Source organism: Aptenodytes patagonicus, chromosome 5 (genome assembly GCF_965638725.1).
Source record: "Aptenodytes patagonicus chromosome 5, bAptPat1.pri.cur, whole genome shotgun sequence".
Lineage (NCBI taxonomy): Eukaryota > Metazoa > Chordata > Aves > Sphenisciformes > Spheniscidae > Aptenodytes > Aptenodytes patagonicus.
Window position 1 is genome coordinate 80850955 of NC_134953.1, and position 27099 is coordinate 80878053.

The window sequence follows — 27099 nt, forward strand, 5'->3', positions numbered from 1 at the left end:
CGTGGAGCAGGCAGCGGCTCCGCAGAGCAGAGACGCGCGGCGGCACCGAGCCGCTCCCCACGCAGCTGGACCTTCCCTGCCGCCGCTCAGCCCCGATCGATCGGCTGCACCCCGCTGCCCGCTCCCCTGCCAGGGCACCGGCCCCGCCGTGGGGCAGCAGCCAGCCAGATCAGCCTCTTTGTTTTGAGGTCAGGCCTCAGCCGCTGCATCGCGTCCCGTCTGCGTATTTCACTTCAGGCCTCAGGTACCGCTATGCCGAAACGCTGGGTTTCAGGCAGGGAAGCTCCCTGTGTCTCTGGACACATTTCCAGGGACATCTGGTACTTCGGGCAAAGCCGGGGAGCCTGCTACTGCCCAATGCAGCGGTCCTCTGCTGCAGGGAAATGCATTAATAAAATAATTCTGCTGTATCATTAGAGGTCAACTCGGACTAGAGCAGGTAATAAAAGATTCATAATGGCACATGGGGGGATGCATTAAATATCCAAACCGCAGCTTGAAATCATGGAAAGCTTGATTAGGTTTAGGACTTGGTTAAAAACTCCCAGTTCAGCTGGTGTTTCACAGAAAAGTTTGCAATCAGCGATACCGCTTCTGTACCAGCAATTTATGCTGCTTCCAGTAGAAATTATGCCTTGTAGCAAGGAGTATCCTAACAGGCATAGGTGCTCCCATGCTCAGGCCAGTAATCAAAAATTAATCCCTTTCCCTGATTCCGTTAGGGGCCAATACCAGCTGTTACTGAGAAGACATAAGAAATACTGCTGGAAGCACTTTCAAGATAACACGTTCCCAGTGTTGTGACTTTCCATCCTTTGGTATTTAACAACTGGCTAAATCTTCATTTTAACCGATTTCCAGCCCAGTAAGGCAGGTAGTGGGACCTGCAGTAGTCTGTACGTTTTTAAATATTCCATTCAAATTTTGGTTAAACTATTTTCCTGTCTAAATATCAAATCTGCTTTAGGAATCCTGCTAAAGTCCAGTCTCAAGGTGCTGTGGCAGCGACTTCCCCAGTCCATTTACATGTGAACAATCGTTACTCACTACTAAAGGGGTGTCAGAAATTCAAGACAGGCATTTGCGCAATATTTTCAGTTTGATTACAAAGTCATCATCCTTTCCCCATTTTACTCCAGCTTATGACTCTAACGAGAACAGAAACAACGCAGGCAAGTCTCCTCTAGCTGCCGAATTCCATCTGCTTTTCCATCCTTGTAACAGCCTTTGACAAAGAATTTAAATCAGATCCCTTTTTTTCTGATGAGCTTAAAATCTGGCTGTGAAGTTTGGCCACGTTCTCAGACTGGATTTGATTTTGGCAATCATTTTTACCAGTACGTCACATCTAATCTCAGACTTGGTGACACTGCACTCGAACCAGCTGCTCCAGCTTTGATACAGAAGAGGCTAATATCATTAGCAAAAGAACTTAATGACGTTTGATGTATCAAATGACTTGGTCATGCTTTTAATCTTTGTGGCCAAGCCCGTCCCACCAGCCAAGTGATGGTCTCAGCAGACAGGCCAAAGGCTCGGCGCGGAGGATGGAAAACTCCCAACACAGCCCCGTCGGTGAGGTTTAGGGCACGTTACCGGAGCAGCACAAGGTGCAGAGCAGGTGCGTACGGCCCGCTCGGCTCTGCTCTCCACCAAGTACACCACTGCCGCTGGCATTACCATAACGTGAAGAGCCGCGCTCTCCGGGCACGGAAAGGAGGCTTCCTCTCCCAATTCAAGTCTAAAGCAAGAGAGCCCTCCTTGAGCGCTCCCAAACCATTCACCTTGCAGCATCTGCAAACAGCCGACCCACACCTGCCCACAGCCAGCCAAAGCCACCACGCCTGGAGCACCTCCGAGGCAGAGGTCCCCGATAGCTGCCACGGGCAGCAGGGCTGGTCCACGCGCACGTGCCGCTGCAGGGACTTGGCTCGGTGCGTACGGTGTCTTGCACTTTGCTGTACAGCCATCCATCTGGCTCATAATTAGGGAAACAACCCATTTCTTCCAACTGCAGTGAAACTCTGCCCCTCTCCTTACAAAGGCCCTATGGAGCCTCGATGCCTGACACGCTTCCAGTTCAAGTGGAAAGAGAAAACTACTCATTTTCATCTTCTATCCTTTTGTACCAGCTCAGGGACAATTTCCCTGCACCAGGAGGCTGCAAACAGAGCAAGAAGTGCTTTGGGGGCAGAAAAACCCAAAAGCTGAATTTTCCCACCCCTTTGATCATTCCCGGCTTTCCCACACAAAACAGCTTTTCCGTGTATGTGGTACCTGCACTAACACAGCCACAGAGATGCCGGAGAAGGAATGGAAAGAGCGAAGCGACACCACTGCACAGGGAAACAAAAGCTGGGAGGAACTAGAAGGCATCTTTTTTACTTTGCTGGTTTAGCTGGCCATAAGGGAAAGAAGTGAAATGCCCTTCTTAATGGCTCCTGCCGGTTATTTACGCAACCTACCAAATTCCATGGCCCAAATGGAGAACAAGTCTCTCACTCTACCAGAAATCCACTGCCTCGTTGCATCTGGTTACGTCCTGGCATTGCAAAACGTCAAATCTTGTCAACTGAATACAATGGCACTGTTGCCTACATAAACACATTTAACACCTCTTAACATGCAAAACACGCAAACAAACGATAAACACAGCTCCTGAGCCTTCCCAATACAACCAGTGTCCGACTGCCCAGAGCTGGCACCCGCAGTCGGTCAAATTCAGCAACCAGGTAGTTGCCAGGAGTAAGCACAGTTCCTACACGGGACTTGCTAATCATAATTAGTTTTAGATACTGTTTTATAGCCTGGAGAAGTCTGAAGGGGAGAACTGTGTGCGTCTCTCATTTAAGCGACAGAAGCGGAGCGGGTGCAGGAGGGAACCGGGCAGGCAGAGCGGAACGCGGGGCTGGAGTTTTCGCATCTTTCTGGAGCCCAGAAGGACTGGTACGAGGAGGGCGGTCACAGCAGCACCACAACAGTACAAACAACGCTTCCCCTCTGTTTCGGTGGCACTTTGGTGCTGCGGGCAAAGGCCAGCGCTTTCCAGGAACATCCAGCCCTGCGGAGGGACCCTCCGGCGAGGCGGGCAGGACGCTGCCCCGTCCCCGCGCCCGGGCGCCGCTGCGGCGGGGCGCTCGGGTCGGCCCGCCCGGGCTCCGGGCTCGGACAGCAGAAGCGCTTACGGCCGTCTCCGCGTAGCGCGTTACCGGGCTGAAGCCGAAGCAAAAAAAGGAAAAATAAGGCTGCTCCGGCGGGAAGGGAGCAGCCGCAGCCCCGCCGGACCCGGCGCTGTCGGGCCGGGCGGCTCCCGACCCCGCCGGGGCTGCGGGCGGGAAGGCGGCGGGCGCCCCCGCCGCGGGACAGGCGGCGCCGGCGGTTCCCCCCCCCCGCCGCCGCCGCCGCGGCGGTCCGCTCGGCGGGGGCTGCGGGGCGGGGAGCGCGGCGGCGGGGGGGCGGGCGCGGCGGCGGCGCTAGGGCCGCGCGTGGCGCGGGCCCGGAGGTGGGGTAGCTGCCGCCGCCCCGCTCGCCGGCAGTCGCGGGGAGGTCGCTCCGAAGTGAGGAGGCGCCGCCGCCGCCCGAAGTTTGGCCGCGCCGCCGGAGACCTCCGCGCCGCAGCCCCGGCCCCGGCCCCGGCCGGGGGCGCGCTCCGCCCGCCGTTCGCCCCGCGCCCCATGCGGCGGCCGCCGCCGGCGCCCCGCGCGGGGACGCCCCCGCCCTGAACGGCGGTGGCGGGCGGGGAGCCCCGGCGGGCAGCACCTGCGCGGCGCCCGCGGCGATGATCTGCGCGCCCGCGCGCAGCCCGCCGCCCCGCCGAGCGCCGGAGGAGAGCGGCCGCCCGCCCGCCCAGCCGCCCGCCCGCCCCGCCGCGCACCGCCCGCCGCCCGCGCACCGCCAAACTTCGACGCCGACAAGTGCCTAGGGCCGGCGGCGGCCCCCGCCCGCGCCCCGCCGAGCCCCCGCGCCCCGCCGGCAACTTTCCCGGGGGGAAGCACCCCCCGCCCGCCCCGCGGCCCCTCATGCCGCCGCCGAGGGAGCTCCAGCGCGTCCCGGCGCCGCGGCGGCTCCGCGCCGGCCCGCGGTGAGGCGAGGGCGAGCCCGAGCCCGTGCGGTGAGTACCGCCCGCCCGCGACCCCGCACACCCCGGGGCGGGATGGGACGGGGTCGGGGGGGGGGGGGGGGGGCTGCGCGGCGCGGAGGGGGCCCGCGCCCCGCCGGTGTGTGTGCGGTGTCCCCCCACCGCGGAAGCTCAAGCCGCGGACCGAGGGCGGATCGGCGCGGGCCGCGCGCCCCCTGCCGCCCGCGCGGAGCGGAGCGCGGCGGGGGCCGGGGCCGGGGCGGGGCGGTACCTGCGCGGCGCTGCCTCCTCCGCGGAGCTCGGGCCGGGCCCCGCCGGGCTTCGAAGGGGCGCGGCCGCGGCGCGCAGGCGGAGGGGAGAGCCCCCGAGGGAGAGGCCCGTCCCTCGCGCCGTCTCCCGCCCCTCAGCGCGGATTTTCCCGCGCGGGGGGGGACGGGGAAGATCAGAAGTCCCGTTCGGCAGGGGGCGGGGGCGGGGGGGGGTAGCCCCGCTGGCCGGGGAGCGGCGGACAGGTCGCCGGTGCTCAACCTGGAAACAGTTCCCTCCCCTGCGTCGGAAATTGCAGGCGGCTTTTCTGAAGGTTCGCACACACACACACACACACACACACAACCCCTAAAGAAACCCCGCCTGGCGGGGAGCGGCGCGGATCGGCTAAATCCGGTAAAAGAGATGCTTTTGTACTCTCGGAGTTGGTGCACGTGCATTTTTGGCCTCTGCTGAATAGACTTTTATTGTTCTGCGATCAACTTTTCGATATTCCGGATCTGATGTGCTAGGAGCCAGCCTTACTTCTGCGGAGACGTTAGCAGAGACAGTGAGTGAAACAAACGGTGGAGGTGCTTTTAAAGAGGGAATAAATCACTGTCTGGCCTAAGGACAATGCGGTTGAGGATGAGAAGCCGTGGCCCGGGCAGCCAGTCGAAGGGAAGAAAACCACAGTAGAACTCTCCCCGGCTTGTTTTTTTGGTGTGTGTGGGGTTTTGGTTTGGTTTGGTTTTTTTATTTGGAAAAAAATAAAGGCATGATTTCTGGCATATTTTTGGAGCTTTGAAGGATGCGTACCAGAGAGTTTCCAGCAGTTAGCGGCGATGTTCTCATGGAGTCGTGGACTTTGCCATCAACCCTCAACCCCGTGACACTGATAAGACGTGGCACCAGCTTTCTAGCTATGTACGTAAAATCTGGCAATAGCACAGAACAAATTCAGGGTCCGGTAGGCTTTCATTTTCATTCAGTTTTGAGGCCGAGAACTTGCAGATAGAAAGTCATCAGCTCACACCACGACTGGAAAGCTTGGTAGCCCCGTACCCCGGATACGTGCTCCTCAGGCAACGTATTACCTTACTGAGGGTGACAAATAACCACCAAAAAGACTGCAACCGCCCCAAACGCTGACTTAAATTCTGAGAGGAAAAACCTGCAGAACAGATTGATGCTAGGTACAGAGATATTTAAGGCAATAAGCCACAATTATAAAGATTCTAGAGGAAAAACTTAAAGCAGCTACGTACGAAGCCTCTACAGTTTAAATAGCTGAAGTGCTTTTGCTCCATATGCTGACAGCTGATGATACCCAGCAAGTAATGGCAGCGGTAGTGTGAGGTGTCACTCAGCAAAGAATGATGTGGGAAAACCAGAAATAGTTTAAGTATAGTGCCGGACCCCAGTTTTTTGGTAGCAGAATGCTGTATTTTATTTTCTTCAGCCAATAGGTATTGACATTTTAAATTCCTCCTGAGGCAAGGAAATCTTTCTCTGCTAAACAGTTAAATAAGCTGGATAAAAATAGAACCTAAACTTTCTTTGGAGCAGCATTTGAGTCCAAAGGCACCACAGCGATTGTTTGGAATATACTGTATTTCACGCAAGTATGATGGAAAGTGTGTATTAAATTGTTAAATACAGGGCCCCTTCTTGTTTGCATAGATGAATAATTTCGCATTTATAAAAGAGGTTGGGTTGTTTGGTTTTTTTTTTTAATAGCAGAGCTTTGTCTGTACCAGGTCCTCAAGTTGCCTAGGTGTAGCAAGGTATAAAACACTTGGGGTTTATTAAATGTAAGTTGCAGGTACGAGGATTAGTTCTGTTTTGTAATACACATTATTGCATATGTTCTAAACTGTCTTTAAATAATCAATAACCGGAGTGGACACAAAGGATCTTTTTACCTGGGCTTGAGTAGGTACATTGGGCTGCTGAAGCCGTTAGGGATACACACTTAAAACACGTTTCCTTGGGAAGAAGCTGTTCTGCAGGTGCCGGTGTTGGGAGGCGACAGCCAGCACTCCTTGCCTCGCTTAATGATTTTAACCGGTTCTCCTCAGGCTGCCGTGCATCACACTGGCTGGTTTTGGCTCTCGTCCTTATCCGTGCGCGGTGGCAGCATACACTTAACCAGACGCAGGGTCTGCGTGAGAGGCGATGGCTTGTTATTTTATTACCTCCTTCGCTGTTTGCCAAAGAGGGAGGCCAGGAGCCCGCCCGCACGGTTTGCACAGCGACTTCCCGGCAGGGAGCTCTTGCAGGGCGTCCGGCCGACGCGGTTTGTGTGGAGGGAGTCATTTGGGGAAGGGGGTGGATTTTCACGGTGATGGAAGGAGGCAGAAGGAGGAGTGTTTGCTAACAACCCCTGACGAGATGTGAAGTTCTTCACCGGCACCGATTCTGCCGAGACGCATTTGAGCTGGTTTGTGAAGGGGGTATCTGCTCAGGCTGCAGAATTGAAATGCTGCGTGAGGTGTGACTTACCCACCTGGAAAGGGATGCGTGTGCTCAGAGCCGCCTTCACAGCTGATTTTAGTCCGGGGGTCAGCTGCGTGCCGTTCTTCTCCAACAGCTGTAACGTACTCGCTGTGGCCCGAACGCCCAGCGCTTTGCAGACGGAGCGGTGCTCTGGGGAGGGACAGCAGAAAGGGCCTTCAGCGCCGTTGCCTCCCGGTGTTTTCCATATTGCAGAGGCTATGGCACACGGGAACGTTCAAGGCCCAAAAGGTCCTGCAGTTCATACCGCTGTTGCCCCACAAAGGAGGTCTCCAGGAGCGGCGTGCTCTGGAGGCTTTGCATACATTAGCTAATGTCCTTCCAGCAGTTCGCCGTTCCCTCGCCCTCAGTCAGTAAGGACGCTGCTCCCTCTTTGCCACCCCCACGGGCCCCCAACACACACCCAGGGTGTGTGACTAGCAGAGCACCGCGGGGTGCAGGGGATCGGGGCACCAGGCATTAGTCATTCCTGATTTGTTTGATTGCTTTTTTGTAAGGTCAAATGCACAGGCGTTACTGGGGACAAAAAAACCACATCGCTTTGTGTTGCCCACAGCTAGAGGCTTAGCGCCGTGTGACTGGTACAGCTGTAAACCTCGGAAATGTTATTCTAAATGGGTTTTTTACAGAATAATTCAAATAGATATGTCCTTAGCGATAGAGCACTGAAATGTAGAATGCGTAACGTGAGTGACTCTGCAGGAATAAATATAAACAAGACAAATTGTGTAGCTCCCTCAGAAAAACCCCAGCAGTGCTCAGCACATGATCCTTAATGTGCTTTGGTCAATATCTTTCTCTGTATCAATGGAAGCTCATTAAAAAAAGATATTGCAGACTAACTGAGCCACGCCGTATTAGTTCTTGCCAAAGCTTGACATTTTTAATACATTAATAATATGTCTGTAATGTAATGGAAAACTATTAATCAGAACTGGTTATATGCCAGAAATTTAAGCCATAATTGGCTGCTTCTTGTCAGGAATGTCTGTCGTACACTGCTACAGCTGCCTAATGCTCAGATGTCTTGCACTCCTCTGCACTTTTTCCTTGTCAGTGCACTAAATTCAATCGATGTTATAGTCTATAATTCTGTGTAACAACCATCATTATGACTCTGGCTTACTTTAATGAGAATTCGTTATATGGGAAGTATTTTAGCACAGTGTGTTAAGGTAGTGGCTTGCTTCACATTATTTTAGTCCTATCCAGTCCTGTTTATTAGTGGATCTGATTCTCAGCAGCTATAAAAGGTTACAGGTAACTGAAGAGCTAGCAAGGAAAATATTAAAGGAAACAAATCTACTTTTGCCTGAATATACAATACACAGGCTTATAGTCTAAGGATAATTAAACTGAGTAACTTCTTATTTCTACACAGAAACACGATATTCACCTACTGTTCATTCCAGCTATGACCAAGCCTTCTCCAATACAGAGTACATTTTGATTTGCCACAAATTTAAAATAATTTGGCTCCTTTTTTAGCAGAGCAGTTGTTTCCCTTTTGTATAATGACTGTTCGAAGCTATGGGGGTTTGGGGGTGTTTTTTTTCCCTACAAAATAGTAAAATGCATTGGAAAGGACTAGAGGGAAAGAGTATGAGGTGTCTTTAGAATGACATGGAAAGTGTTCTCTGAATGACTGAATTCCAAGAGAATAAGTAAACATTCCCACTGAAAACAAAAAAGAATGTAAGGTCACTAAAAAAGCAGTGGTACTACACAGTGTGCTTCTTAAAAAGATTTAATTTTAATTTGGTCTTAGATATTTCCGCTTTTGTGTCAAATTCAGATTTGAAGCTTAAATATATTTTAACAAATTGAGAATTGTTATTGCATGAAAATTCAGGTATTCTCTGCATATTCTGATAAAGTATATGAGAGTTGTATGGTAACACTTGATAAAATGAATATAATGGAAAATTGCATTTACGTCCATACGGCAATTATTGTAAATTACTTTGCTATGGAAACACAATTCAACCATCTGTTGGCATTTCATAGTGTCTGTAGTTTAGCTCAGTTTAAGATGAAGCATTATTTAAATATAGGGAGGCCATTTGCGAATAGCTTTGAAGATAAGTTTTGAAAATGCGTATTGCCAAAGCGACACGCTAAGGCGCTCACCAGGTCACGTACCACTTCCCGTGGCTTTGGGGTATAGGAGGGTTCGTGACACTGGGCATAATTTAAACCTGGGAACAAGCAAAGCGGGCTGCAGAAAGTGGTGACTTAACGGTTGTTTCTTAACATCTGTCTGACGGGTCTGCTTAGACGTTAACACCCAGACAGAAAGAGTGCAGAGGTGCTGCGGCGGCTGGCTGAAATCTTCCTCCTGCAGAGAGCCCAGCACCCAGGCTCCCCGTCCTCGGCTGGCACGGGCTGACACCAGGCACAGGCTGAGAGAAATAACTTGGGGTTCCTAACCTTGGTTTTCCTTGTCCGTGTTCAGGGAACTTACTCCATCTTTGCAGTTTCCCTCGTGCATAATTTATATTTTTACCTGTGTTTTTTAGCAAATGTATATTTTAAGTCGTCGTAATGACATCCTAGGATTTTATACCTGTAATAATACGATTGAGGTGATACAAACCGAGGGAATTTCTAGTTGCTTTCTGAAGAGAGGAAAGGGGATATATCTGCTATGGAATAAACGCTGAGTACACAGGTACCCCCACCCCCAAACCTAGGAAAGTAAGACTGCCGTAACAGAGGGGGAAAGCATCCTTATAGTAAGCTACAAATGAACCATTATCTTTATCGGTAGTTTATCAGCAGTGTGATTGGTAAATCACAGTTCAAAGAAAAAAAAAAAGGAGCAAAGCTCTTCCAATGCTAATGAGAAATTTCAAGGAAACGTAAGTGTGCTTGCAATATCTTTGTTACTCTTCCAAAAAAAAGATCCAACAAATGCATGTAAGGCTTTTGGAGTTCGCTGAGGTTCCTCTTGCCAAGAGACTATCAGCACCTGGTAGCCCTGATACCCATCTCTGTGTCACTTTAATAAAAGAGCCTTCCTGCTGCTGCCCGCTCCGCTGCCTGCCTGCCTGCACGGTCTGGGCAATGGTTGCGTTCGGTAGTTTCCTCTCCGGTTTTGCTAGGGTGAAAATACCGTTTTGGAAGCAGAAACCTGTAACTCACCTGGCACGTTATAAGTCTGTCTTTGTTAGAGAAGAGTTAAATCCTTCACGTCAAAACACTTTCCCTGTGAATGATTTTGGTAGTTTGTTCATTCTAGCACAGCACCACGGTAAAGGTTATCCATATTATACCAATTTGCTTTATATTGCATCAAACCTCCAAAATGTCAACATATCATATATTTTGTAATGCATTGATTCTTGGACAATAACTCTAACTCTCATTGTTTCTAAAAGGGTGCTGGTGCCAGAAGAAAAGAATGATTGATGGGAAGCAGACACCAGCCTGTAGACACTCATCCTTTTGCTTCGGATGCTGATTTATCAGTGCATCTGGGCATCCCCTGCGAGCCCTGAACAAGGAGGATCACTCAGGGTTATCGACAGCGTAGCTGAAGACCTGCAACTTCACAAATTATTATCTGCTATTGGACATCTTTTACAAGAAGCCCTGACAGACAAGTTATAAGACAAAGGACAAGCGCTGCGTTGCTGTGAAAGGCTGTCATCGGGGTCTGGGTGGCTTCTACCAAAGTCTTCAACTTAGTGAAACAAACACCCTATCCTAATGCTTCACGTTTGAGTTGGAACCTATTTTATAAAATATATACATGTATATGTACATATATGTATAATCTATAGACTGCACGTACACCAGTACTGAGCATCCTTAACGAAGGTGACATAAAAGGATTTAGAAATGTATTTGTCAAGATTCCTGTCACTTCACGCCCTCTGGGTTACCGTGTCCTCCGTGATGCAGCACTACCCTTCTGTGTGGGGACACTATGACGTGTGTAAGACTCAGATTTACACAGAAGAAGGAAAAGTATGGGATTACATGGCCTGCCAGCCAGAAGCCAGAGACATGATCAAATATGTAAAAGTGACTCTGGATCCCCCAGACATAACGTGTGGAGATCCTCCCGAGACTTTCTGTGCAATGGTAAGGCAAGCTTTTAATTTTGCATAATATATATTTGTGATAGATGGCTTCAGAATGGAAGCCCTATAGCGCGCCTGAAATTATCCAAGAAAATCTGCATCATATTCAGAATGTGAAAGGTTCTGCTGAACACAATGCTGAGCGGTACATTAAGCTGGGCAATGAGATGTTCTACTTATGGGGACCTAACTTGACTTTGTCTGAATTTGGTGTCTCTCTAGGTCAACTTTTAATGACTTAAAAGAAAGCAGCATAAAACTCCTAGTGCGCTAAGCCGTAATTGGGATGCGTTCGCCTGGATCATGAAAGACTTGAGTGAATTGGTTCCAGTACGATCACCTGAAAGCATCATAGCGTGGTATAATTCAGCGTCCTTTCCAAACGTGAGACCGTTGTTAGAAGCTCAAATTGCAGAAGCTTAAAAAGTGGTGGTGGGAGCTGGGCTGGTGGAGTTTTTCCGGCAAGCCCACGCAGCCGCGGGCAGCATTGCTGGAGCCTTGCTACCGCACGCAGCGGGTGCATGCCAGCAGGTCCATGCCTGCGTGTATGGACAGTGCAGCAAGAAACACCCTCAGGTGGGGGCCAGCTCTACCAACTACCGACAGCTTTCTCCTTTAACTGAAGCTGTAGGCATTCAAGCCGACTAAAAGAGACCGAAGTCAAGCTCCTTCATTTAGATGCTCCTAAAATTAGAGACTAGTTTTGGAAATGTTGGGCTTGGTAAATAATTGTACAGGTGTGAGAAACCAGGCAGACACTATATATATATATATATCAACCTTTTACAGCTGTGCTGCTCCTAAGTGTTTGATAGACCGTGCTGTAAGAGGTCACTTGAGTTAAAGGAAATCTTCAACTTGTAGGTAACTTGCTTCTCCTCACAAACATAGAGAATTCATTTTCTTTGCCACTGAATATTTCTGTTAAACGTTGAGTGGAAAATACAGTATTCCTTGACTAGAAAATGTGAGTTTGAGATGCAAAACACATGTACTTAATCTACTAATAAAGCACTGGAAACGTACATCACATTACCCACATAATTTAGATTTGAAAAACCAATGAGTTCTGGTAAGTGAGGTTATCATAACTGAGAAAAGCCTACAAGATATTTGCCTGTGTACGAATCATCATTGCTGTGTGACAGCATCCCCACAGGAAGGAAATTTGCTTTTAAATGCCTTATAGTATCATTTTCAACCACTACTGTTCTGTAAGGAGTTCAGGTCCAACCACACACACGTTTAGGGCATTATGTGCACGCATGCAGCTGCTTCCCACGTACATTATGGTAATAGCCACATGATAAATTGCGGAGCTACGTGAATAAATTACATTCACTGTGAACCGTTGACTGCACCACTTGCTCTCTGCCCACTAATCCATCTCTACTGACATGGCTTTGACACTCTAAACCTCCGAGCAGCTTCGAGCAGCCACTGTTTAAAAACAAGTAAAAGCAACGTGCGTAATATGGTCATCTTCTTTTTTCTTTATCTCGAAATGTATTTTCTGCCTCAGAGAAATCTCAGAATAGTAATAGCTGTGATTTAGCCCTCAATCAGTGACGTTTAGTAACTCATCATGTAGTGAATAAGAAAAGTTGTTCTTTTAATGCAAAAGAAACTGCCCAGCAAAACTTGTTTCTTCCTTTTAGTGCAGATAAACATTGCAGCAGTTCCCATCTTAAGTAATTTTTTAAGTTTCTGAATGCCTTGGTTATCAGTCCACTCTCTAGCTAGAATAGTGATTTTAATTAAAAAAAAAAGAAAAAAAAAAGACATTTTGATTAAATCTGAGTATTAAAAATGGTGCCAGAACTCCTGAAAACGTTTGACCTAGCAATGTCCTTGACGCTGTGGTGGGGGATGAAAGTTTGCTCAGGAGTCACCTGAGGTGACGGGTGTAGCTCACTCGCTGCTTAAGCCCTTGAGATGCAGAAGGTCGCCAGAATCCTGACACGAGGAGCAGAGAAAGAGGCAGAACTGGGGAGAGGGAGAGAGAGCACGCACAACGAGGGAGTGTATTTAGTGGCGTGCATGTAGGGTGACTGACTCCTACATGATAAACTGTTGTATTTGCTTTCAGTATGGATGTATATTGTACATATACACTGTATTCACATCTGCATTGGTAATTGCTTGACTTACTTGAAGCATTAGGAAAATGACAGAAATATCTGACGTTCCTGAGACACTGCACAGCAGCAGAACACTCTCATCCCTAAAAATGCTTCATGTCTAGCTGTGCTATAGCTACATGTAGAAATTACACATTTCCTTCAAAACGAGGTTTTAGATATTTGTAGGCCTGAGCCTTTGGCATTGCCAAACTAGGAGATGTTTTATTTTTGTGTTCATTTTTAGTTTTAGAAAATGAGTTAAGAAGATAGCACTGTCATACTTGGAGAAAGTGAGCAGCAGAAAAGAGTGCATTCCTGTTAGGCATGGTCTTGCACTAAAAAGTCCCAAATTTGAAATGACAGAGATCCAAAGGTTTCTTTTCAGCACGGTGACTTATACAAATGCTTGGTTTTATTGTTGTGTGTATTGGATATTTGTGTGCTAAACCTGTGTACCAGTGTTTTGTTTCTGAAATCAGGCTAACCCTCAGCTGCCTTCTGGTAGTTCCTTGGAGGAGTTCAGGGTCCTTTCAGACATCCTAACAATAAGCAAGGGTACCAAAGAGCTGAGCCTGCTTCTGCAGGGAGAGGAGGAGGCTGAAGCAGCCTCCTGTTTTGTTTCCATATCGGTTCTCCAACCAGGCTTAAGTAATTTTCTGTTCACCACAGACTATACGGACTAAGGCACTAGCTGTTGAGTCTGTGTCAGCTACCAGTGTAGTATAGATTATATCCCTGAAACACAGCCATACCGAGAGGTTCACCCAAGCCCTGCTGGGAGATTACCGTAAAATCTTAGGCAGTCTGTGAGAGGGAGATGATAATAGTCTGCAATAACGCACAATGCAATCGTGCATTGCAATGCACGCAAGCATACAATGCAGAGGAGATGGGCAGTTAATGGTAAAATTTGCCTCCTACTTATTTCTGCATGTTCCCCATGGAATTAAGTGTTCTTACGAGTCCATTATGAATTTTTTTTACTCGGTGATCTTGTTTAGTTGACAGACCGAATAACGAGGTTTTGCACATGCAGATTTGTTGCAAAATGCAACGCTCCTGTGGTTGGTAGCTAAACCCAGCACGTGGCAGCTCACCGCTTGGAAGTACCTTCGGGTCGTCCCTCCAGGGCAGCGTCCGTAGGTATTACAGGGAACATGCAGCAGGAAAACTATCCCACAATTGCTTTTATGCAATCTGTTCTGAGAATAACATTATAGTTTCTGGCGACATTCGGTATTGACAACTCGTGAGATTATTCTGAAACCTCAAACCCCTGGAGTCCTATGATTATGTGAGATTCTCAGGTTTCATTTAAAACATCTTTATTTTCTTAGTCCTGGTTGTAGAGAAAAGTTTGAAAATTAAAACTGAAAAGCTCAAAAAGCAGAAGCCAAATAAATAGCCCTCCAAATTATTACTTGTTTAAAATCTCATCATTTTTAAAGTCGCTCAGGATTTTTAGGGCTTGGGAAAGGATTTTGCTCGAGAGGAGAGACGCGTGAAAGAAACATAAACAAACGAATGGCTTAGAGCAGCGAATGCTCGCGGTTTCTGGCCGTGGAGTTGCTTGTGTCCGTAAGGAGGATGTGACCGCATCCTTCCCCAAGAGGTGGTACTCCTCCCGCCTGCGGGATAACCAGTCCCCTGCGGAGGGGGTTGACTGGTCACCTCCGGCTTCCCCTGTACGTTTTGAGCAGCTAGGGATTGCTTTAGAGTGAGGCACGCGTGCTGGCAGACAATGCACATCTGCTTTCTGTGGCACTCCTTCGAGGAAATTTGGCCGTCCTTTGTCAGTCTCAGAGTTGGACTGGACGGTCACGGCATTTGAGCCAGCGTGACCATTCCTGTGGGTCTGTAATTCATAAACTTTGAGCATTTGGCATTGGTAAGAGTGTGTCTGGCACCATACGCTTACGCTTAGCTGGCCTGGGGGGAGAGGGAAGGAGAAGAGACAAGAGGAAGAAGCTACTTCATGTTTTCAGAACTGCAGGATTCGCTTCGCAGAGATACTGTAAGCAAATTTTTAAGTACCTGGGGGTGCTAGTCCTTGTGGCCTGCAGCATTTCAGTTTACAAATCTGCTTTAAATCCCTGGGAGTAACTAACAGTTGGTGAAATTTTATTCTTCCCTCTTTGTAAGCGCTTGTTACAATTTCACAAAACTCTGTCCAGTTATAAAAAGAAACAAATCTGACTTTTCATGACCGTCACCATCTTTTGCCCTACGAGAACAGTGCATAGGTGGCTGCTTTAGTCCTAAAACGTTTGCCGGCTGTGCCCCCGGTACGAGCATCGGCAGCCCCCGCGGTGGGGGTCCCTTCTCCCCAGAGTCGCACCCGCCCCTCGCGTGGGCTGGCCCCTGTGCTGAAATCCAGCCCTTGAGCATGGGGTTTGCATTCAAACCTTAGCCAGGATTAGTGTGTAAATTCATCACGAACTTAATCAGGAGACTCCTAGTGGCTACTGCTGTAATTCGCAAACTGGAGATGAATTTACGTTGCCAACCTGCGTTTGCAGCTGAAATGGCAACGTGAAAATCTCCTTATGTTTAGACCTAGCTATCATAATGCCATCCCACATCCCAGTGGCTAAAAAATGATGAAATTATCGGCAATTATCGTTGCCTGCAGCTAATTTTCTTCGTCAGTTACACAGAAGCTTGAAAAGAAGCCTGCAGACGGGAGTCCTGTGCGTTTGTACAACTTACAGAGCAGAAATGCTGATGACAGTAGAAATTTGAGCCCTTGAGTGCTGCTCTGTATTTCATAGCCAATCAAAACTAAATTAAGAAACAAAGATTATTAAAAAGTCTTCTGTGCATGTAATTCTGGCATAATATTATGAGGTGGACATTAAATTTTTCCCTCTGAGACTTTCAGCATCATTAATATAGCATTACTTTAATTACAAGTAGGTTCATATTCTTTAAAAAAGGGAAAATACTCCATAGTATAGTTAGTGATACCATTATTATGTTTACTGAAATAATTAAATGAACAGATGATCTTCTGAGTAATGTGTAAATCAAAATGTGAAATAAATACGTATTTTTGAAGCATTTTGGCATGCATACATGCATTCTCAGGTAAGACATTTTAAAATGGTGTTGAACAATACCATTAAGAGGTGCTGATAAGAAAAAAGCTTTTTTCTTTTATGGGCTGAATAAGGACATACAATCCTTCATTTTAGTTCCATCTGTGCAATCTTATTAGGTAGAATGGGAACAGGGAGTTAAAGACGAGGCTGTTGCTACAGCCTTGTTTAATGTGGATTTTCATAGTTGTATACTTTAAAAGTAGGTACAGCTCAAAGTTATTGCAGGCTTTATTTACAATACCTGCATTCATCTATTCTGAACTCTTTCGAGCACGTTTAATTAATCCAAGTGTTGCTTTGTCATTGTTGGAAAGAACCTTATCCTTCGGGGAGTGGAGTTTTTATTTTGGTCTTTCCTCCTAAGTTACTGGATATTTCATTTCATTTCCAGCACCACAAGACCTATATGGTGAGCTACAGCCCCTCCGTCCCTTCTCCTCTCCCCCGCGTAGGGCAGGACACCTCCGCCACCCCACTGACACGGCTCTTCCCATCAAAGCACCGCGCTGCTCCTTACGTCCCAGCCTCAGACCAGAGCAGCTGGCGGGAGGAGAGGCGAGCGAGAAGCACGCACCGTGCCCTTTGCTCCTTCCGTCCCCCACCGGCTCCCTCCCGCCCGTCAGCGCGGAGGCGAGAGCCTACCTGTGCCTTTGGTAGCAGCCTGCCCGCAGACACTTCAAAGGCGCCTCGTTCCTCGGACCTCTTGGGAAAGGAGTTCTTGGTTTCATAAAAGAGGGAAAAAAACGGATATACTTAATGACAGCAGGAATAAAAAACAAATGGTTTGGTAAAAATCTCTGTTTTCTTCCAACCGGAAGCAACCTAAAAATTAATAATTTCTCACAAATCGAAACTGAGGATTGCCAGTAAAACGGATTTGCATTTTACTCATTATCACACATCAAGATTCCCCAGTAAATCATTAACAAAACTATCCGGTCGCCTTTTTTTTTTTCTGTTCTCTCCTCAGTTACACTTTGGGTACTGGAATCTTTTCAAACCTTAAACAAAGCTAAAGCACGCCCACAAAGTACTTCAGTTGTTAAAAATATTTGGGGGTAAAACAGGATTCCTAAACAAAGTCAAGGGCTTCTACTTATTTTCAGTTGCAGAGTTTTAAGGCACATATCACAACTGGGTGTAAAAGTGCATCCTTTTAACAAGATGTGTATTTTATAAATGCACTTCATAGAAACTGCTTAACTGCTGCTTTTAACACTGCCTTTATTCCATCTGGTACTTGCTCTCCTATTTTGGTTTTTTCCCCTAAAGTTAACTGGAAATACTAGACATTCGTAGCTAACACAATGATCAATTTATTGTAATAATAATTGATCTCAGAAAGCAAGGGATCGCTGGGGGTGACTGTGGCTCTGCGGATGAGGTTCTCGCAAATACCTGAGCTGGTGTCACCCTGCTGCCCTCAGCACCCCGGCCCCCCCGAGCACCTTCCCCCACCGGCTGAGGGGGGGGTATCTGGGGGCAGCTGCCCAAGTACTCTGCGGGAACTCGGGCGTTCGGTCCTGTTTGGGTGTGGAAACAGCAACAGCAATTTTATACAGAAATAAATGGCTTCCACTGTAAAATGGATACTCTGACATCCACAGGGGAATCTGAATGGCTTGCTGTCAGTGCGGCTGAGCCAGAAACGTTCCCTCAGCAGCACCTTTACTGCTGCCTTCTGCAATAAAACAATACTACTTTATAAATAAAATCTTTACTAGCAACGTCTTGTAATTTGTACCTCTTCTGGTGAGGCAGAGGTGATCTCGAGCCTGTGGCTCACTGCAGGGAGACTCTCCTAACAGGATTTGCTGGGGTACAGAGGGACAATGCAGTAAAGCAGCATCCCGAGCGGTGCTCCTCATCTGGGGTAGGACAGCACATCGCCCGCCTCCCTCCTGGGCTGAGGGCCCGTGGCAGCGGGTCACCCCGCTCCTTCTCTGCTAGGAGCCCTGAACTGAGATTTTTTTTTTTTTCCCCCCGGAGTGGAGGTAAATCCGCCTTTTCAGCAGAGCGACCTTTGCTTTCTAACCTGCTGGTGTCACGCAGTCAGCCTGGAGGAGGGGTGGTGTGGGATGGCCCCCCTCACGGGGGCAAACCGGGGAGCAGCCGGTTTGCTTTCGCACGTTTCGGTCACGGGCGCGATGCCCTGCGGTCCCAAGCGAGCTGTGCAGCGTTAGGCTTTCCGGGCTGCTCTCTCATTTTGAGGACAGTGTGCAGGGAGTGTGATATTGTATTTCCTCCCGCTGTGATGGACAAGTCTCAGTGCGAATTTTGGATTTACTTGGCAGAACTGAGCAGAGCTAGTTTTATGCTGCTCAGGTTTGTCCAAATTATCTGGACAAACATACTTTTCCTTCTTCATTTAGTACCTGTATGTCTCTAAACCCCAGAGTTTCATGTTTCTTTCTTGCAGGGCTTGTACCTTGTAACAGCTAAGAACCACTGGAAACCAAATGCAGGTTCCTGAGGCACTTCCATGTATTAAGATTTCCATTTGTAAGCATCTTAGTTGAAACAAAGCCAAGCAAACTTGGCCGAGAGTTCTGCAAACCCTGTGTACGTCAGGACAACCGTTCTGGTTAGCCGGCTCCCCTGGAGTCCTTTGAGAAGGCAGAAGTCAGTAAGTTGGCTCCCAAATAATGATTTTAACATTTAGACGTTTATGTTACTTATAAAGCAGCCAGTCCCATATACAGCCCAGGTCGCCCCATGCAAACATTTAAGCCCACGGTATGCTGCCAGAGCATTCAAGAAAAAAATAAATGTACAGACTGAGACGATAATCGGGCTCTCTCATGCCTTCTGCTCTATGCTGCGGAGCGGAGGGGGAGAAATCCAGACAAGCATTAGCCGTCCCTGTTGACAAAGTATGGAAATTACCCATCTCCTTACACAAGGATGAAAACCTGTCATTAGTTTTTATCCACAGAGTTTAGAAAGGGCTGAATTTGTGGGAGCCGCTGAATTTTACTGTGAGTAGCACTGCTGCTGCTTTTTTTTTTTTTTTAAAAAAACAATACTGATACTGTTTTGCCAAAGCTGCAATTTCCGATACATAAAAACCCCACGTACCTATTCAAGAGTAGCTAAAAGCAGGTAGGAGATCTGTTAAACCAAATCTTTCTTGACTTTTTTCAAGGCCTATAAGTACTAGCTGGATCTGAAAAGTCAAAAATAATCCCAGATACTATTAAGGTCATTGACTGACGAGACGCACGTCCCTGTGTACACTGGGATGCTAATCTCACTAGCTGAAAAGTAGGAAGTAATTCTGTACCCGATTTACTTGTAGAAACAATGGCTGTTGATACACATTTTAGGTATGGAAGTTTATGTTTTCACAGGTCACCTGCAGTGACACCATCTTGATCTACAAGTACAAATACAGCAAGGGACATCAAAATCCTTGGCATTGAGCTGGCTTGGCAACGCGCATAAGTGATTTCATGTAGCTTTGATGTTTGCTGTATCATATTTTCTGTAAAATGGTTTTATTCCTTATCTTCTAGTTCTTTAGGCAGATTGTTTATATGGAATTTAGGAATAAAAAAAGAAGATGAAAGAAAAGGGCACAAATGAATTTTAATTGTATTTATTACAAGCAAGAATTGTACCAAAGATATTTTATGTCAGGCTTCAGCCCAGAATTTTTATAGCTAAGTAGTTGTAAAACCTTTAAAAGAGGACACCGTTACGATGAGAGGAGCGTTTTCTTACATGTACATACTGTGTTTTTCCAGCATCCTGGTGCATTTTAGATTTATCTGTAAAACTGTCAGGAGCCATCATTTTAACTCATCAATTTGATTTTTACCATCTACAGCTGCTCATAAGGTGCTTTCCTCCAGTGAAAACTAGAAACAGAGCTGCTTGTGGGTGACACAAATGACTGGGGGGGAGTAAAAAAAAAAAAGGAATAGCAAACAACTACACAAAAGCCCTCATCTTCTAAAAACAAGTGCATAGCTATAGAAAAAAGTACAGAGTGTCATTTTCTGACTGCTAAAACAACTCTTTCTACATGTGCTATTTTCCCCATCTATTTTTATCGCAGCCTTCCAGACTCTGACATGCCTCTTGGCTTCCTTGACCATATGGATTTGCCAAGCAGTATGAATACTGTAGGGGTAGCCTGCAGAAATATCCTAGCAAGGTGTCTCGCTTTGCAAGAGAGCGCTCAGACTTCCAGAAACATTAAGTAATGGGTTTTATAGGTTCAAGCATTGTAGCTTTCCTCACTAAAATTTTGGGGTAAGTTTTTGCCAGCAGTTTGCATTGGAGACCCCCTTTTCCTGAAACAGAAGCGAGAGAAGCTTTTGAAAATAAAAAGTTAAAAACATACAAGCTTTCTGTTATCTGAAGCACTGGCTTTGTTTTTTAAAAAAACGTATCCTTCAATAACTAAAAAGCAGGTAGAGGTGAATCATAATGTGTAGTTCATGCCTAAGAGTCAGTGTTTGAATTCCCATAAACAGGACTTAAAAGATGATCTTCCATTGAAATTAATGTGCCCTGTATAAGTCAACAGAAGGACTTCTACTGACAGCAATGGATCGTGCCCAAATACCGCTTCCTTAGTAGTGCGTATTTGCAACAGGACAAGGGGGAACGGCTTTAAACTAAAGGGGAGTGGATTTAGACTAGATATAAGGAAGAAGTTTTTTACGCTGAGGGTGGTGAAGCGCTGGCACAGGTTGCCCAGAGAGGTGGTGGATGCCCCATCCCTGGAAACATTCCAGGTCAGGTTGGACGGGGCTCTGAGCAACCTGATCTAGTTGAAGATGTCCCTGCCCGCGGCAGGGGGGTTGGACTAGATGACCTTTAAAGGCCCCTTCCAACTCAAACTATTCTCTGATTCTGTGATTTATTCCCAACCTTTTTCCATTTATAAAATCTTCTTTACTCATTATACTCAACGTTAGCTAAGCATCATCTTTTATGAACTTCAGGTTTTATAGGTTTAAAAGCAAGTCTACGAACAAGAGTTCAACAGTTCCCTTTTTTTGTTAATCAGAAAAGACGGGGGTTTCCAGCATAACATTTTGTGAAATTTTAAGTTGTAAGAGAGAGTATGCCATTTTTAAATGTTAAACAATGGACAAGTGGTTGATGTCTGAAATTCACAGGGGTTTTGTTTGGGTTTTGAAGCCATAACATACATTTGTTTCCCCTCCTTCTACAAGTTGTTTCCGCAAGTCCTGAGCTGGTATAAAGTGGTATATGTGCATTGAACGGGATGGTGCAACCACGGTGGAGACGGTGGCTCCCGTACATCTGCCACTTGTGCCATCCCTGCACGCCTCCCCGGGGCCAGCCCCTCTCTCCAGTCTCGCTGAAATGGGGGCTCTTGAAAATGGTGGAAAAGGAAGACTGGAGAGAGAAACGGGGAGTTGCTCCGAAGAACACAAGAGCCTGCCTTCCTCCTGGCTGGATCCCTGTCTCATCACACCTTAAGGGCCCTGCAGCTCGAGAAGCCACCAGAGCTGATGGGTTTGTTCTAACAACACTTCTGCTACCCTTTTTTGGTAGCAGAAGTCTCTTTTAAAATGGTACAGACCCATACAGACCTCAGTTGTGGACCTTAGACGGGTACATGTGAAGTGTTTTTGAAATCCTTTTGAATTCTTAAGGTTAAGGAGTTCAGCAGTAGGATGGGAGAAGTGTGTGCCGAAACGTGCGTTGGTTTATGAAGACCCCCTCATCGTGCCGCTTTTCCTAGGCGCAGTCTCCAAGAGAGTAAATCCATTGCAGGAGTGCAGAGAAAGCAGGCGCAGCCTTTTTACAGGCAGCTTTCAACTCTCCTAATCAATAATAACCTGACTAAGAATTTGGAGTAAATGTCATTCTGGTGATTGTGTCTTGTCAAGGGCCTCGTACTGGTAAGCGATGAGTTTTAGAATGGTAAAATTGGGCATAAGATAAGAAACAAAAATCAGACAGCAGCAAGGCCCCACTGAATTTAACCTTAGCCTCAGGGGGTTTTTTCAGTTCCCACCCTCAAGGTCATTGCACCTACGCTAACGCAACTGGCAGCATCCTCCTCCTGCCAGGCCAGTTCCTTCTGATACCCCAAAAGAAGATTCACAGGAGCTGACCCAGAAAAAAAATAGTGCTTTTCACAAATTAATTAGAGATGAATGGCACCGTGACGACCTGTTTTAACACTTTTTTTTTTTTTTTTTTTTTTAAATGACACCACCTTACATGAGCTTCTCTAAACTCCTGGCACGTAAGCCAGTCACAGTTGGGGTTTTTTGGCTGTCACCCTAGCCAATGTCCAAGGCCTCAGAAAGTAGATGTAAGGGCGACGCTGAGCAAGCCTTTGCTGTCACTGCCTTTAGTCTGCATTAGTAATTGGTTTGTTTATAATTATGAGCTGTATAAAGCCTTGCAGGAAGAGCAGAACATGTTTACTTTTACAATGAAGAAATAAATCATAAATCGGAAACACCTTTGGAATTCAGAAATACCCCTCTTAACCAGGGGTCAGATCCACAACGTTTTGCTGGGAAATACGTGTGGACGTGGGCGGTGCAGCTATAGCGAAGGGCTGCTGCTGAAGAACAGGGCGATAAACCTCTTCGCTTGAGCTAGTCGTGGCAGTTTACAAGGTAACGCTGGTCGCGGTGGCAGGCCCTGCCCCGTGATCCTACACGTGCCCAGGGTGCCCCGGGAGGTGTCGCAGCCCCTAAGCAACCCGTGCACGCGGGGAGAAGCGTGTAGCAATGTTGCATCTCGGAAGAAGATGATGGGGATCCCTCGTATTTCTGCGCAGCTCTTGGAGGATTCTTGGGTAATTTGTTCGCAGGAGAAATCGGCTTCTCTCCATGTAAGAAATGCTTGTGGCATTCCAACAGTATTGTCACGCAGACTTTGTTAGAAGACATTATCTGGCCCATAAACCCATGAAGCAGAGAAACTTATAATTGAGCCTACAATACTGCTGTATCTGACAATACATATGTCTGCTTAAGCCTTGCGCTTCACAGATCTCCACATGCCAGGTAGTTGGGTTCAGTTATCGGTTTTAATGATTTATAGTTTTCTGACCTAGGTTTTGTCACGTAGGTGACATAAGCCACGACAGTTTCTTAATGCTTTATGCAGAAAAGCGATACAGAAAGTAAACACGTAACACAAAATATGGACATGCTTTACAAGTAATTACAGAGCCTTAAGCTAATGAGAAATGGGAGTCCATTTCTACAGTATCTGTGGCTCAGCGTCTTATTCTGCAATCAGTGAACCTCACAGGCGTTGAGCAGATCTGCAGCCGTAGAAAAGAGCTGTTTTCTGATTTGGCTTGGTTTTTTTAGTAGAATGTTTTTAGCTTTTCTCAGTTTGAGTCAGGTTCCAACTACTTTTTTTATAATTTTCTTTGTTAATTGTGTATGTGAAGGTCACAGAACTAAAGTTGTAAAAAAAGATCTAATTTTAACCTGCAGTTGATTTATGAAATGATACTCAATTCCTTGAGTTTGTGAAAATAACATATACCACTAATAATCTCTTGGAACTGATTTAACGCCGTATTCTATCGCAGTGCTAGGAAGAAGCCAAGGACTTGTAACAATCCGTCATTTGCAGTGACATTTTTATTACTCTTTCAGAAATGCTGTGCTTTAATTGTCTCCCTGCTTCAAATCAACTGCTTAGTTTGCTTTAACAGTAGCTTTTTTCCTCTATAGTTATCGTTGCCCTTGCTATCAGAAACCTAAACTCTCTGTATATTCCTGGCATGGCAACTGCTAACAGGAACGGGAGCAGAGAACCTATCCATGTCCCTCTAATTTAAGAGAGTGAAAACGCTATATTGATTGCAAGTCGCATTTTTATGGAGTTCACACCAAATTCCTTATAGACCTGCATCCCAGGCAACTCCCCCTTGATTCACTGGGATTGAGCTGAGACAAAATCCGTCCAAAATAATATACTTTTTTTTTTGCAGTTATGAAGTTTTCAACAAGCTGCCCAGTAGAGAAATGGCTTTCCTTTCAACTATTAAAAAGAAACTGCAAGCTCTTAATTTAGTAGCAACGTCGCTAGTGCTTTAGCATCTTCTGCAGTGTGCCTCCAACTGATGAACCGAAGCGCAACTATAAATAGCAATGATGTCTTCGTCAGCTTGTGAGAAAAAGGGGTTGGGTGTGTTGGTTTTTTTCCCCCCACATTTCCTGAAGGGACATACAGTAAGACATCTCTAATCTCTTCTTTTGCTTAGTACATGGATTTATCTGTTTGATGGGTTACTGAATCAAAACACTGATTTGTTGCCTGCTGGTTCACAACACAGCTCAGTGAACAACAGGAACGCGGCCCTAAGGTGGTGTCGTATATGATTGGCGCCCCAAAGTTTAGCGATTGCATTAAGCTCTCAGCTTTACAGTTCAGGACTTTGGGGTGACCTTCCCTTTTCAAGTAAGGGGCAGTTTCCCTCCAGCCCGAAATGTGCTTGCCTGAACCACAACCAGGCCAAACTGCATGCTCAGACCTGTAGTCCCTGCGCGTCCCCAGTGCATCGCAGGGATGAGGGAGCCCCTGCCAGCATCCCAAATCCTCGGGAGATCCCTTTCACGGTCGGACTTCTCCTTCACCGCTCTGTATCTGATAACTAGGAAGTTGTCTGAGGAACAAATGGCTTGTTAGAGCGTGTCTACCTGCTCTGTGTTTTAAGAGAGTACCTGTCAGAAAAGCGTTAAGTTTCACAAATGCCCGGTTTGGGGACCCGATGCAATGACAAAGAGGAGGGACTTGACGATGGCTGTGGCAGCGCAGCTGGTCCGCATGCTCAGAGGTTTTAATGGAGCAGATAAAAATCTGTCCTGGATTCTGAATCACAAATACATTCTGGCAAAATAACAATTGGGGGGGGACCAAAACAGAGTTAGTTTTCAGGGCTTGCACGCCTTCGGGTTTGTTTGAGAATACTTTTTTTTTTTTTTTTTTAGGGTAATGTTAGGTGCTAAGGGAAAGTTACAGCGAGGCTTGTGACTAATGGATAAGATGCAGCATGCTCTGGGATGCTGCGAGAAAAATGCTGATGCAGTTAACTGATATCAGAGAGATAAAATAGCACCAGCATTAAAAAAAAAAAAACAAACTGAAAGATTTTACAAAGTTTTTGAGATCCCACCTTGGTATCATTTTAGAGGATGTTTCTAACTAGTAGCCACACAAATAATTGCAGATTACAATGTCATACAGCTCCATTAACTAGGTGAAGGAAAAATAGCAACATTTTCATTTTAATGAGATGTCTGCTCTCTCCTCCTCTGTACCGTGCATCTTAATGTACCTTGCTGTCTGCACTGACTTGGGGCTCCAAGGCTTTGTCATTTCTTGGCAATTCCATTCTCTAATTTCGTCTGACACATGGTGCTTAAATCCACAAGAAATGTGAGGTGAGGCAGAGAGGATTCCTGCAGACTGCCGCGCCATAAGAGGAGCACTCATTTGCATTATTCATTAGATAAAGGCACTGATTTGCATCTCATTTTGGTCGTCTCCATTTCCAGGCAGAGGGTGTAGAGAATTCGCAGAATTGCTGAATTTTTATGGTATTAATAGCGTTCATTCGGGATTAAGTCTCCATTGTCTGCTGCATCGTATTTTGTCCCACACTTATCTTAAATACCTACAGAAACGACATTCCTTTGTTCTTTTTATAATGAACTGTAGCTATTTACTGCATAGTAAAAGGGTGATAATTTGTTTATCATTGCAATTTTAGAAGTATTTTTTATCAAAGCCATAATTCTATACCTCGTCGTTATCTGTAATTAGATTATTATGATCTTTTTCCCTGTTGTTCCGAGGTTATGGTTCAAAGGCAAAAGCTTGTAGAGCAGCTGCAATGATTATGTGCGATCTGACAGTATCTACAAATATTTTTTTTTTCCGTTCAGTATTCTTAAGCAGTAAGCTTTTAAGAACTGTATGCCTTCTGTTAAGTAACATGTTAACACAGTAAAGTTGAGAAATAGAATAGCCCTAGATAACTTTCAAGACTGTTTTGTTCTTTTCTAAGCTTTATGAACCAATTTGCATTATGCTTAGTGTTAATATTTGATTTAGAAATCTATACTGTAAAAAGGAGGGGATATCACTGGTCTGTCCACAGTGCATTGGGGGGGGACGCTTAATTTTTTGGGGGGGAAGGGGTGGGTGGCACTACCAAGCTCTTTCATCCTGTTATTAAACACAGGAAACTGTCTGGGGAAGTTCGGAATTCTAGAAGACATAAACAGGTATCATTATTTCATATATGCTTTTTGAGAAAATATACATGATAAACACCTTATAAAACAGTGCTGAAACCCAGAGCCATTCCCTGACCTGCCATTTACCTCCTAGGGCAGCAAATGACTAAAACAAATGGTGGCTTATTCCGACTCCCAAAGCTCTCAGTTAAGCTTGGTGCTTCACTGGGCTGGATATTGTACAAAAATAAGGGAAGGCATTGTTCCCATTTTAAATAGCTTACAGTATAATTGAAACCCACATGTAAAAAGTGTGAAAAGGTGGGGATCTGAAGGCTGACTTTAGCAAGATGAGGAGCTAAGGCAGATGATTGTGCATTATTTCTGGTTTTTTATTGTAATTATGGCATGGCTCTCTGGCTGATGCTGTAGCTGTCCGATTTCTTGGGGGTGCCACGCGAGACAAATTCACGTTGGGCTTGGATTAGAAGGTGGGAAAGGCAACGGCCCCGAGCAGCAGTTGGTCAGGACACTTCATCTGTAAGCAGCATTATGGCAGAAAATGTAATGCCAATGGCATATGAAAATGAAACCGGCTTATATTAGGACCCTGCCTAATACGCAACTTAATTGAGTTTGCCACAAGTTAGTGACACAGCTGAATCTAAACAAATCACCTAGGTAATGCACTGATTGCACTAACAGCAGTTGTTGTCAGGGGCAGAAGATGCCATATGGCTC

The 27099-nt window shown here is 46.4% G+C and overlaps 1 protein-coding gene across 7 annotated transcripts in view; it reads left to right on the forward strand.

Moving 5' to 3' along the window:
- The first annotated feature begins 4048 nt into the window (after window positions 1-4048).
- Window positions 4049-27099, forward strand: part of NTNG1 (netrin G1) — a 160984-nt gene continuing 137933 nt past the window's right edge. For 6 of the 7 annotated variants that reach the window (XM_076337935.1, XM_076337933.1, XM_076337929.1 and 3 more), the window contains exons 1-2: window positions 4049-4111; window positions 10222-10930. In XM_076337935.1, the coding sequence (XP_076194050.1) occupies window positions 10685-10930 (246 nt within the window). In that variant the 5' untranslated portion in view covers window positions 4049-4111; window positions 10222-10684. Of the gene's footprint in view, window positions 4112-5112; window positions 5252-10221; window positions 10931-27099 lie in introns of those variants that run through there. The other variant, XM_076337930.1, reaches the window with a different exon arrangement.